Source organism: Sinocyclocheilus anshuiensis, unplaced genomic scaffold (genome assembly GCF_001515605.1).
Source record: "Sinocyclocheilus anshuiensis isolate Anshui unplaced genomic scaffold, SAMN03320099.WGS_v1.1 scaffold1472, whole genome shotgun sequence".
NCBI classification, from domain to species: domain Eukaryota; kingdom Metazoa; phylum Chordata; class Actinopteri; order Cypriniformes; family Cyprinidae; genus Sinocyclocheilus; species Sinocyclocheilus anshuiensis.
Genome location: NW_015542453.1, coordinates 530,296 through 542,968, shown reverse-complemented (window position 1 = coordinate 542,968; position 12,673 = coordinate 530,296). Strand labels below are relative to the sequence as shown.

General features: G+C 36.5%; 1 protein-coding gene across 1 annotated transcript in view; it reads left to right on the top strand.

The window, feature by feature from the left end:
* Window positions 1–12,352, top strand: part of LOC107693727 (histone deacetylase complex subunit SAP130-like) — a 19,676-nt gene extending 7,324 nt beyond the window's left edge. Inside the window, exons 5-21 of the mRNA XM_016493220.1 lie at window positions 402–525; window positions 608–729; window positions 814–938; window positions 1,971–2,115; window positions 2,195–2,285; window positions 2,413–2,517; window positions 3,931–4,072; window positions 4,223–4,341; window positions 4,460–4,732; window positions 4,868–5,042; window positions 6,187–6,291; window positions 6,393–6,754; window positions 6,988–7,209; window positions 10,000–10,125; window positions 10,221–10,324; window positions 10,410–10,523; window positions 11,235–12,352. Coding sequence (XP_016348706.1) covers window positions 402–525; window positions 608–729; window positions 814–938; window positions 1,971–2,115; window positions 2,195–2,285; window positions 2,413–2,517; window positions 3,931–4,072; window positions 4,223–4,341; window positions 4,460–4,732; window positions 4,868–5,042; window positions 6,187–6,291; window positions 6,393–6,754; window positions 6,988–7,209; window positions 10,000–10,125; window positions 10,221–10,324; window positions 10,410–10,523; window positions 11,235–11,393 — 2,613 coding nt within the window. The 3' untranslated portion in view covers window positions 11,394–12,352. The remainder of the gene's footprint in view (window positions 1–401; window positions 526–607; window positions 730–813; window positions 939–1,970; window positions 2,116–2,194; window positions 2,286–2,412; window positions 2,518–3,930; window positions 4,073–4,222; window positions 4,342–4,459; window positions 4,733–4,867; window positions 5,043–6,186; window positions 6,292–6,392; window positions 6,755–6,987; window positions 7,210–9,999; window positions 10,126–10,220; window positions 10,325–10,409; window positions 10,524–11,234) is intronic.
* The last annotated feature ends 321 nt before the right edge of the window (window positions 12,353–12,673 follow it).

The window sequence follows — 12,673 nt, the reverse complement described above, 5'->3', positions numbered from 1 at the left end:
TTTCGTTTTTAAAAAAAACGAAGCATTAACACATGTTAGACTGCACCCCATAAACACAATCAAGAAAAAAAACAGTGAACCACCCCTTTAAATTTTAATTATTATAATTGATGAGTTACTGAGTCCTGTCATTATTATTCCTTCATAATTATTCAACTAAATAAAAATGACTACATTTACACAGAATGTAGTATTTTACAATAATGCCCATTTTTCAAAAAATAAATAGTTAAAAATAATATATATAAGATTATACATTATATATATATTAAAAAAAAAATGTGAAAGGATTCACCCCATGAGCTTCTTGCCCCACAGGTATGGGGTCATATTTCCTCATCAGTAGGTCTTGCTGTGACGTTTGGTTTGGTTTTAATTGCTGTTGTTTTTGGCACAATAAGGGTCACACTGGTAACCTGCATCATCTAATGACCAACGTGCAGATCATCCGCAGTGGAGCCCCTGCGCTGCAGATCGGCTCCACTGCTGCCCCTCAGCATCCATTCACCTCCCATTTACCCAGAGGCAAGTTACAGATTTCACCCAGGTTTCTATTTCAACTAACTGTAATGTTGGCACACTGACTGATTTTGTTCTGTTGTCACAGGAGCGGCTGCTGCGGCTGTGATGTCAAGTTCCAAAGGAACCACAGTGCTGAGACCAGCAGCCTGTCCGAGCTCCGCCACGGGGCAGACTACAGTCCAGCACATTATCCACCAACCGATTCAGGTTCATACATCTAACACATGTTGTCAGTTCTATTGAACACAGATTCATCCTGATGCATTTCATACATATCTGTTTGTATTACAGTCTAGGCCTATAGTCACTACCTCTACGGCAGTGCTGCCTACAGTAGTGGCTCCAGTGACTGCAACCAGACCTCAGTCTCCGGTTATCACTACAGTGGCTGCCCACTCTGGAGACATGGTACATGGGTAAGACGCACCGTAATGAAACATTTTGGGAGGGCTGAAATTATAACGGTTAATTAGCACTTCTTCGATTGTGCGTTTTGACTGTGTCAGTATCTGTTTCGTGGACAACAGGTAAACATGTTGTAACAAGTTACAACAGGTAAACATGTCACTTGTGTGGAAACTAGTGCTGGGTTGCCAATATCGATTTCTCAGTTTTAATCAGTTTTCATTTTGATGAACCTTTAGTCTGCTATTTTCAGGTGGTACATGAACAAAACTTCACTAAACATTTGTAGCTCACCTATAATCAGAATAAGGTTTTCATCATATAATCTCAAGTCTGGTGTTTCAAATTCTGCCAATTTGATTATGAAATTTAAACAGTAAATGTAATTTATGCTGTTTAATGTGGCAAGACAGACTGTATCTGCTTCAGATCAGGCGGCAGCGCAGAGCACACATGAACTAAACATCTCTTTCTCTGTACTAGTTATAGCAAGAAATAAATATGAATAAACATAAGATTTGTTGAAGGTTATAGAACAACTTACTGTATCATCATGTAATCGTTTAATCAGTGTTTCAACCGTGGAAAGACATCAATAAATCAGCTTGTAAACTTGTTATGTAAACACGTTTACATAAGCCATTTATTGTCTATTGTTTATTTATCAGCTGAAATTAATGACCTTAGTGAGGAACATTTTATGCACATTATTACATATAAATTATATTGTTACTTAACTTGGTTTCATGACATTTATTCAAACATACAATATGTACTGAATAGAATGGTTTATCACAACCTCTGTTTAGATGTTTATATTAGTCAAAAAATTAATTGGAGTAGAAAAATCATTATATCGTTAAAAAGTTGATACAGAAACTGCCTTATGTGCAATGTAAATATTTACAATTCAGTTTTATGTAAGTGTTATTAAATAAACTTTCAGTTTCAGTAAAAAAAATAATTTCTGTGCATCTCTATATTTGTAGTAGTTGAATTGTCGAAAATATCAAACTGTCTGGTATTGTTTTTCTGGATTCCAGTCGCTCGGCAATGACGATCCACCCACCCCAAGCCACCTTGAGTATCCAGCGCCCCCCACCCTCACGGGATACGCCCACACGGATCACCCTGCCCTCCCACCCTGCCATTGCTGCTCAGAAAGCCCTTTCTCACTCTGTTGCACAGGTTGAAATCATTCTGCCTCATCCTTTTGGAAATATATAAAAAAAGCAGGAAGTTATACCTCTCTTTTGCTCTGTCGTAGAAGCCCATTTTCAGCACTGTGACACCTGTTGCTGCTGCAACAGTGGCTCCAATTCAGGCCACCAATACTGCACCAGCACCCACTACCACAGGTGGGTGATAAATCTACTCTACACACAAGTGATTCAGAGACATCCATGCAAATCGCATAGCCTATTATATTTACGTATGTATTACAGTACTAAAGACCTGGTGTGTCATTTTAACACATTTTTAAAGGCTTTACCCCACACACTCAAATATCCAGTAGCAGTATTGTCACTATGACGGTGGCCTCCCACTCCTCTCATGCCACAGCAGTGACCACATCCACCATCCCTGTGGGTAAGTTACCTTTAGCTCATCTGCTCTGGAATTGTTTTTATTTCTAGTAGCATAGACGTAAATAGGTATTGTATTGTAGGTATTGTCTAATATTGTAAATATATCAAGTAATGCAAGAGATTCAAATCTTTAAATCTTCAAATCAAAAATGCAATTCAACTTTATTTGTATATCGCTTTTCACAATACAAATCATTGCAAAGCAGCTTTACAGAAAATTTTAAGTTTCTACATTATATTTAGGAGTAGGTTATTAGTGGTGACTATGGCAGAAATGTACAGTAAAAACAGAGATATGAGATTTTGTACTTTTTAGTCAGATTTGTCAATCTTTGTGACATTCAGTGTAGTATGATGTAGTATACAAAATGATTAGCTCATTTAACTTTAAGACTTTATAGTAACAGTTTGAGCAGATTATTATTTATTGATTTAAACTATGAAATCTTAATGGTGAAATGTGATCAATAATACAGTATTTCCTAAAGGTAAAATCAGAGACTGTGTAAGGCAGAGACAGTCCAATCATACACAAATCGCAATATCTCACAGCCAATTGGCTGTTCATTTACGCTTGGTTATATAAATCACCGTGCTAAAGTTTGCTGTCAGAATTAAATATTATTACTTTTATTCAGCAGGGAATATACATTGTTATAAAAAAACTATTTCAAATAGACACTGTTCTTTTGATCTTTCTGTTCATCCTAAAGTCCTGAAAAATCCTGTATTACGGTTTCCACAAAAATATTATGCCACACAACTGTTTTCAACATTTATAATGGTTTCTTGGGCACCGAATTAGCATGTTAGAAGGATCATGTGACACTGAAAACTGGACATTACACTTAAAAATAAACTATAAAATATATATCAAAAAGTCCCTTTTTCAGATTACTGTATTTTTTTTAACAATAACAATTTTGTAATTGGAAAGAGTTTAAACAATGTTTTTCATGTTTGTTTAATGAATCATAAACGATTATTGCAATACAACTGTGGAACAGTCCTTAAGACACTTGTGCTGGGAAAACACTGCACAGTTTCCATAGTTGTCTGATCACTGTTGTCATTTTTTTCTTGGTTGGAAATATATTATTAAATCGTTATTTACATAGATTTTCTGCATTCAAACAGATAGGAGCTGTACTTGCATGGCAGGAAATAGCTGCCTGGAGGCATAACGACTGTAATGGCAGACTGAACAGACTTGCTCTAAAATGACTTTAGTTGAATGCAGGAAACTTTGTGCATGTATTCATTTAACAGTCTAACTAAACTGGGAATGCACCTTTACATAGTCGCAACAGAGCTGTTGTTTTTACAAGCAGATTTTCCAGGAAGATTTTGCTTGTAAAATAGTAAAAGCTTTAACTGATGGAATTAACTGTCGATTTTGCCCCGTCTGTTTTAGCTAAAGTGGTCCCGCAGCCCATCACACACACGTCACCACGTATCCATTCCGAGTACACTGGAGAAAGGGGCAACCTCATCCCTATTTCTGGTCACCGCTCTTCTCCCAACCCCATCACCATGGAGAACCGCACTGACAACAGGTTTAAATCCTGTCTATTCAATATGTTAAAGAACATAAGCTCTTTTTCCAACTACTTTACATTTAAAATGTGTTTTTGGCAGCAAACTGGCTATTTTCACATCAGGTATAGGATAACCATATGTCTGGGATGTTTTATGGCTCTCCACAGACAATCTGTTCCAGTGCAGTTTCAGTACTTCCTGCCCACCTACCCATCAGCACCGTACCCGCTGACCCACACATACACCCCCATCACCAGCTCTGTCTCGTCCATACGCCCTTATCCAGGTACCATGGTGCTACATCAAATTAGATAAATGATTCCTTCCACTGCAAACTTGATTCTAGTGGGTTGTAATAAATGTTGGCTTTAGATTATTAACAGTTGTTTGTCATGTGGACACAGTAACTGCTCAGGCGCCCAGTGCAGCCATGCCCACTCAAGCCAGTGTAGGAGTCGCGTCTGCAGTTCATCTGAACTCCATGCAGCTGATGACGGTGGACCGCATTACTCAGATCAACACTCAGAACATCCAACCGGCTGCCATGGCAGCGCAGGGCATCCAACCCACGCCCATCCCAGCCCAGGGCCTTCATACGTCTGCCCAGATCACCACCCCGAGCATTCAGCATACACCAGTCAACCAACAACAGCCCCCAACAGAGTCTAAAGCTTCAGGTGAGGCGCCTCAGATCAGTTCTGAATCTTAAGCTCCACCTTCAGTTCTCCACATGTGTTCATACCAAGCACTCAAGCATTGAAGTTACAAAAAATAGTAAAGATGAGTGTGTTTCTGTGTTGTTGTTTTTTCAGTGGTTCTGGCTGATGGTTCCACACTAGTGGCTAACTCTATTAGCAATGCATTCAACAACAGTCAGCCTGCCACCACTGTGGCCCAGACGCACAATCAGAGTACCAACGCTGGAACCCCCTTACTTGTGACGTCTCCTCGACCCAGTATTTTGCGCAAGAAACCTGCCAATGAGGGGTGAGCATGAAAAACCCACTATTGACATGTTCTCTGTAGTATTGTTCAAGTGGAATTCTCACTATGATATGTCCAAGTCATATCACCACACAAAAAAAACACAAAACAGTCCTGCACCAATTTTTATATTGACAAATACTATATGTGTGTGTAGATTAAATTTGCACAGTAGAAAACAAAAGGGAATACGGATTGCTGCTTCACCCTAAAATGACAAACAAAAAACAAAATTATATTTTGGAAATTAAGAATATCAAAACTATTTTTAGGAGTACTACTTTCTAGTTTCCTCCCAAGTATAATGTCTTCTAATATAAAGTATAATACCTTTTAATTCAAGAAAACATTTTCATTACTGTAATGGAGTAATGAAAATCATCTTCTCCAGAGAAAATAATTTAAAATTACATTATTGACTACCCCCATGATTCTTCCATTACTGCATAACAATTGAAACAGATATTTTCTGAATTTTTAAATATTTTTTCTTTTTTTAACGAAGTCTGTTGCTAATTGCTAACTAGTTAATTATCATCAAAACAGTTTCATATTGCAAAATATTTCACAAAATATTGATACTAAAAGGTGTTAGGTTTTAGGTGTTTGTTTCTTTACTTGAAATATAATTTCATTTTAATTCATTCTAATTTCTAATTTAATTCAGAATTCAGAATGGTTTGTATAAATATGACCAACAATTTGAGATGAGAATCATGTTGTTTATATATTATAGTATTTATTAATGTTTTGAATTAGCTTGTTTTTTTTTTGTTTTTTTTCATTTTAATTTAGTTTAAGTTTTAGTAATTGTGCTTTTGTCATATTTATTAATTTTTGATTAGTTTGTATTATTTTTGTTATAGTTGTAGTAATTTTAGTACTTCAAAAGATATTTACATTAGTTAGTTGCCTAATGATTATGTTTTATTTTATTTCAGTTGTATTTGAAATACTGAAAACAATTTTTTATAGTTTTCGGTTTAGTTTGTTAACAATTACAGCACTGATGAAAATCTACCATAAATAGTTTCTATGACATTCTAGTATGTTTTTAATTTAGTAGTTTAAAATTATTTTTGAGAAAATATATATATATTGATGTTCTCAAAATTGTCGTTAATCTGTTTCTGTTGATTTATTAAAGTGCTGCTGTTAGGAAGAACCTGATCCCAAGTCAGCTCAGTGACTCCACAAGCCCCAGAATCGATGGACACATCAGAAGTGCATCAGGTTCACCTCATCCTGCAGGGTATGAAGTATTCACATTGATCTTATTGATTTTTGTAGTATTTCTTGGTCTTTAATCGCGGCTCAGCTTTGTAAACACTAAATCTCCAAACTCTTTGGCAGAGTGAAGCCTAAACCTGACATCCACATGAGTCTCGCTCCATCAGCAGCCACAGCGATAGAGACTATTCCTAGCCAGGGAACTGAACAGCAACCTCAACATGTGGGACCACATCCCTCCCAGCTGGTTTCTCAACCTCTCCCCTCCCTCCTGACGTCAGCAGCGCCCCCCTCTCAACCCTCTCCTGCTCTTTCAGCCATACCTGCTGCCATGGCAGTCACCCCGCCAATCCCCTCCATGGCCAATGTAGTGTCCCCGCCCACTCAGCCAGCTGCCAGCACTAATTCAGCATGTGCCATCAGCTCCACCCTCCCAGAGATGAATATTAAGCAGGAGGCGGAGCCTATGGATAGTTCAAAACCAGGTGGGGTCTTCATGCAAACAAGATTTTACGCTAATAGTCAACCTATATATCAGCCTGAAAATGAATTCCCTTGTATATTACAATGAGATTAATTCATTCAACCAATATTTTACTTATTTAAAACAATGAAAAGATGATGTAGAATGATGTTATACTTCAGAGAAACACATATCAGGAGGCAGAAGTGTCAGTCAGTTCATGGTGTACCTAATAAAGCGGTTGCTTTCCCTCAGTGGCATCAGGGCCAAACAGTGGTGCACAGATGTTGGCAGTCCCTGCTGCAGACATCACCCCTGGAGCCTCACCTAGAAAGAAGCCCCGCAAGCAACAGCACGTCATCTCCACTGAGGAGAGCGAGATGATGGAGACCAACAGCACAGATGAGGAGAAGTTCCCACCCGAACCCCTCAGCCAACGTGCAGAGAAGCGCAAGTCCCCTCCTAAAGAATACATTGGTAAGCTTCATTACTATGAAGCTGTTTCTTCAAGATTTTTAGAAGATTCAGTAAGGTCCTTGAACGTGTGGCTTTATAATCTGAGAGTTTTCACTTTGTAGGACAATGGTGTTTTCATTATTATTTTTTTTGTTTGTTTGTTTTTTATTAGAATAGTATTTTAAAACTATTAGAATTTTTGTATTTTATTTTATTAGGATCAGCACAAATTAAATTCAATAAAAATACGATATTTCAAATGTTACTTTATAAGTGTCATTTAAATAATAACAAAATATTTAAATTATTTAATAATTAAATTTTCACATTACAGTAATAAGAATGAGGTATTTGCATTGCAGAACTGCTAGTTGGGGAAAGGTTATTTGTAGGGCTCTGATTTCTGCGATGCGGAAAACGTGGACAGAATCACAGAATCCAGTAATAAAAATGGAATTTACTGTATAATGTGGAATGTCACGGAATTTGCCAAATTTTGGATCTACAAATCAAAAGTAGGTCAGTACACTTAAATCAAAATGCTATATGAACTAGTGTCTGTGAATATTAAGCCGCAAAAATACTATTTAAATATAAAATCCTACATATTCTGTGTGTCTCTGTGTGAATGAATGGCGCAGACACGCATACTGAAGTTCATTGAAGACACTCGCATTGTTTTTAGCCTCTGCCGCTTCAATATATATGATTAAATGAACACATGAACTTAATCTCTAGAACTGCTCTGAGTCACTTTATGAACATTTTATCATTTGTTTTGCGTATAGCTATCATCATATCATATACAAACAGAAACTTAAAGGGTTAGTTCACCCAAAAAAATTAAAGTCATTAATTACGCACCCTCATTTCGTTCCAAACCTGTAAGACCTTCGTTCATCTTCGGAACACAAATTAAGATATTGTTGATGAATTCTGACCGCTCTCTGACCCTCCCATAGACAGCAAGGATCCTTACATGATCAAGGTCCAGAAACATAGCAAGGAGATCGGTAAAATAATCCATGTGACATCAGGGGTTCAACCGTAATTTTACGAAGCTACGAGAATACTTTTTGTGCGCAAAAGAAAAAAAATAAAACGACTTTATTCAACAATTCGTCTCCTCTGCGTCACTCTGGTGCCATTTTGGAGAGTATCCATTGAACGTAAACAGCGTATGTTGTTCTGTGTCAGCTTCATCACGCGGATACGTTGTTTTCGTTCAGATCAAAGCGCAAACAACGTAGAAAACGAATCCTCATGGCACAGCTGACACAGAACAGCATACAGAACAGCATATGCTGTTGACGTTTTGTTGACGAATTGTTGAATAAAGCCTTTTTTTTTTTTTTTTTCTTCTGCGCACACAAAAAGTATTCTCGTAGCTTCGTAAAATTAAGGTTGAACCCCTGATGTCACATGGATTATTTTACCGAACTCCTGTAAGCAAGCTTTATAATGGGAGTGGATGGTAGCCCAAAATTTGAAGTACAAAAAATTTAACCAATCCATTATAAAAGAAATCCACACGGCTCCGGGGGTTAATAAATGCCTTCTGAAGCGACGCGATGCGTTTGTGTAAGAAAAATGTCCATATTTACAACTTTATACCTTCGGCATATTAAACTGTTTCTTTAATATGTGTTCTGAAGATGAACGGAGGACTTACTGGTTTGGAACGACATGAGGGTGAGTAATTAATGACAGAATTTTCATTTTTGGGTGAACTATCCCTTTAAGGGTCTTCACAGCAACCCATTAAAATAAAAGTTTTAACTTGATGAAACTGTGACAGAAACATATTCCTTAATGTGATCATAGTACTATTACTGCTAATAAATTATTATTATTATTATTATTATTATTAAAACATTATTTTTAAGGAATTTTTCCAGAAGATAATATTTACCAGAATTTATTTACCAGAAAAATGTAAATACACAACACCGTATTTCTGGGGGGGTGGGGAAGAAGTAGATAAAACAATTTAAAAAATGTTTTTAAATAAAATCAATTACTTATTTAGAGATGCTTTTGATTATTTAAATGTAATGAAATGGAATTTAATCAATTAAAATGGAATACAGAATATTAATGGAAAACACAGAATTTGGTAAAAATAAAACATTTCATAGGGCTTTAAAATTTTTATTTTTGTTAAACTTTTAATAAATTGCTGTTAAATTATGCAAGTTTCATTCTATTTAATTTACCATTAAAACAGAGTCTAGAAAAATTAAAACAGAATTTGGATAAAAATAAAACTTATCAAAATTTCATATATAAAATATATATATATATATTTCTTTTTTACTTAATCATAACATTAAAATTAAATTAAAAACTAGTACAACAAACACTATAATAATACTTACTAACAAGTCTTTGATTGTTGTCTCTCCTATGTCTGAAAAAAAAACTTGGAATATCTTAAGACTCCTTACCACCTTCTACCTGTGAAAGTCAGCCAACCTTTGTTCTAAATGGTACATTGTGAAATGGCAACAGTGACGGTGTCGTAACATAACAGAACAGAGGACAAACGTAATAACATTGCTGGATTAAGATAAAACAACATAGAGAGAGAGATCAGAAACATCTTTGTAAGCTGTCCTGGAAATGACTAGCAACTACATTTGCACTGATGGCACCAATTGTGGGACTATCTGTACAATTTTTACTTATCACAAGTTATGTAATATGATTTGATTTTGAAGTTTTCACTTTTAAGAAACCCAGTTACATTACTAAGACATTGTAGCCTCTAATGCCTGTATTAAGTGTGTCTGTTTCTTAATCTGTTTGCAGATGAAGAGGGAGTTCGGTATGTTCCTACCAGAGTCCGGCCTCCGATCACTCTACTGCGCCACTACCGCAACCCCTGGAAGGCGGCATACCACCATTTTCCGAGATACAGTGACATCCGTGTCAAGGGTCTGTCTAGGCTCATCACACAGTATCTTATTTGCATTAATACAATTATATAGTCTATCATCATTCATTAATACCAGCTTGTGTTGTCCAATCAGAGGACAAGAAAGGCACCCTGCAGGATGTGGCCAATCAGAAAGGAGTGGTGTGCAGAGCCCAGGGCTGGAAAATTCACCTCTGTGCAGCTCAGCTCATGCAACTGGTGAGACTTTCTCTTTAATTCATTACAAGACAGTGGTGATGTCAAGCTTATGTCAGAATGAGTGTGTTTTGTCACCTGTCTGCAGACAAATCTGGAACGTGATGTTTACAGTCGTCTGACGACTCTCCAGGAAGGCCTCGTCCCGAAGAAGAAGGCTGGAGCCAATGATGATCTACACCGTATAAATGAGCTCATTCAGGTTTGCTGATCACTTTTACCCACACTTTCGTACGGGTTATTATCATGTGTTTATTTTTATTCATTGGTTACAATGTTTATATTTGATTACCTTTGTGTCATTGCAGTGCTCACTTAAATTAATTTTTAACACCCCAATAAATGATTTAATTAAATTCTTTAATAATAATGGTTTAGTGTAATAACCCTGTTAAATGTAGAATCTCAGAATAAGTATAAATTTTTTCATACTATACATTATAATGTTGTGATGCCTATATTTAATTTTATTATCCGTGCATCTTTACTATGATAAAAAAGTTTGGGGTCAATAAATGTTTTTGAAAGATGTCTTTTATGCTCACCAAAGCTGCATTTCTTTGATCAAAAATACAGTAGAAACAGGAATATTGTGAATTATTATTACAATTTAAAAAACTTTTCTATTTTAATGTTTTAGTATTTAATTTATTCCTGTGATGCAATCATTACTCCAGTCTTCAGTGTCAAGAAACATTTCTTATTATTATCAATGCAGATAAACAGTTGAAAACGGTTAATATTTTTGTGGAAACTGATCAGTTTTATTCAGCATCCTTTGCATTTATTTGAAATAGATATCTTTTGTCACATTATAAATGTTTTACTGTCACTTTTGATTAGCTTTATGAGCTTTATGTGCCCTTGCCAAATAATTAATAAATCTTAATCATAATACTGTTTCACTGAATAGGGCAACATGCAGCGCTGCAAGCTGGTGATGGACCAGATCACAGAAGCCCGTGACTCCATGTTGAAGGTGCTGGATCACAAGGAGCGTGTGATGAAGCTGCTCAACAAGAACAGCAGCACAAAGAAGCTCAATAAGCTGAAGCGTAAGGACAGAGCATGAGACAAACTGACCAGATATGGGACAGAGTTCAGCACGACCACAGACCCTCCTGCACCTCGACCCCTAGCATGCAGGCACACTGCCCTGCCTCACCCTATCTCTACCAGAAGACAGTCCTGATCTGTCGGCAAGATGTCTTCATCTGGCACACCCTTCCTTTCCCAGAATCTATAGGGAACAGCAATGTTAAATTAACCACAACATGCATCCTTAACTGTATCTTCACTGAAATATGAATGTCTGAATGTTTCATTTCAATCAAGACGTCTCAATTCAGTCACAAAGAGGTTACTTGAGAGTAGTCGTTGGATGTTTAAAATTCCATTTTATTCCAAGTTATACGTAATCATCCATGGATGAGCCACAGATATCCGTAAAAGCAATGCTGTACATCTTCAAGTCTATAGATTATATTCACCACTTTTTCATTTGGGTGCTTTGAATGGTGACCTGCTATTGACAGTCTGTACTGTGGCTGTATTACACAATGGCTGTTCTACATACTGAAAGGTTTCCATTTTGTATTGTAGCATTCGAAACAATAAGAATTTGAGAAGCCATAACAACACCATCCTCTCTGTCCTAGGTGAACAAAGACTGAAGTATTTTACCACGTGTATTGTGGGAAACCTTAAAGGTGCTTTGGTGAAATGGAGTATTGTGCCTTTCCGTGTGCCTCATAGGATGGGTTTGGTGAAGGTTTATTGAAGTCTAAGTGTCTGTGTCATTTTACCTTCTCACGTCTCTGCCTGTTGATTTGTGAGGAATGTTTTATGTGTCATCAGTCTTGCAAGCAGTGCTCCAGCTACGGCTTTCTGTATTGGCTCTTTATTTGGGGGGGATTTCATTCAATTAAAGGTGTGAAAATCATGTTCAGATATGACATGTCAGTCACAATGTTGAGGAGAGATTTGATTGTGCGTATGCACACAGTTGTGTATCTAAGTTAAACCGAAGTACCGGTATGTTAAAAAAAAAAAAGCCCTCTTCCATTTTCGTTTCTTCATAAATGAACAATATTATGTTTATTTTTCCAGTTAAGTTGCTTGAAGCAGTGTAATTTGTGGCAAAGATAAAGCCTTGTATACTGTTTGATCACTCAGTTTCATTTTGAATGACATTTCATGTTGCACTCCGCTGCTGAAGTAAAGACACTTTGTACATGAATCTGTGGATGTTTGTTTTTTTACAAAGTCTAATTTAATACAAATGTTGATTTTGGTGTATTCCTTCTGATAAAAGCAACAAAATCATCGCTTGCCACTATTTACACTACCATT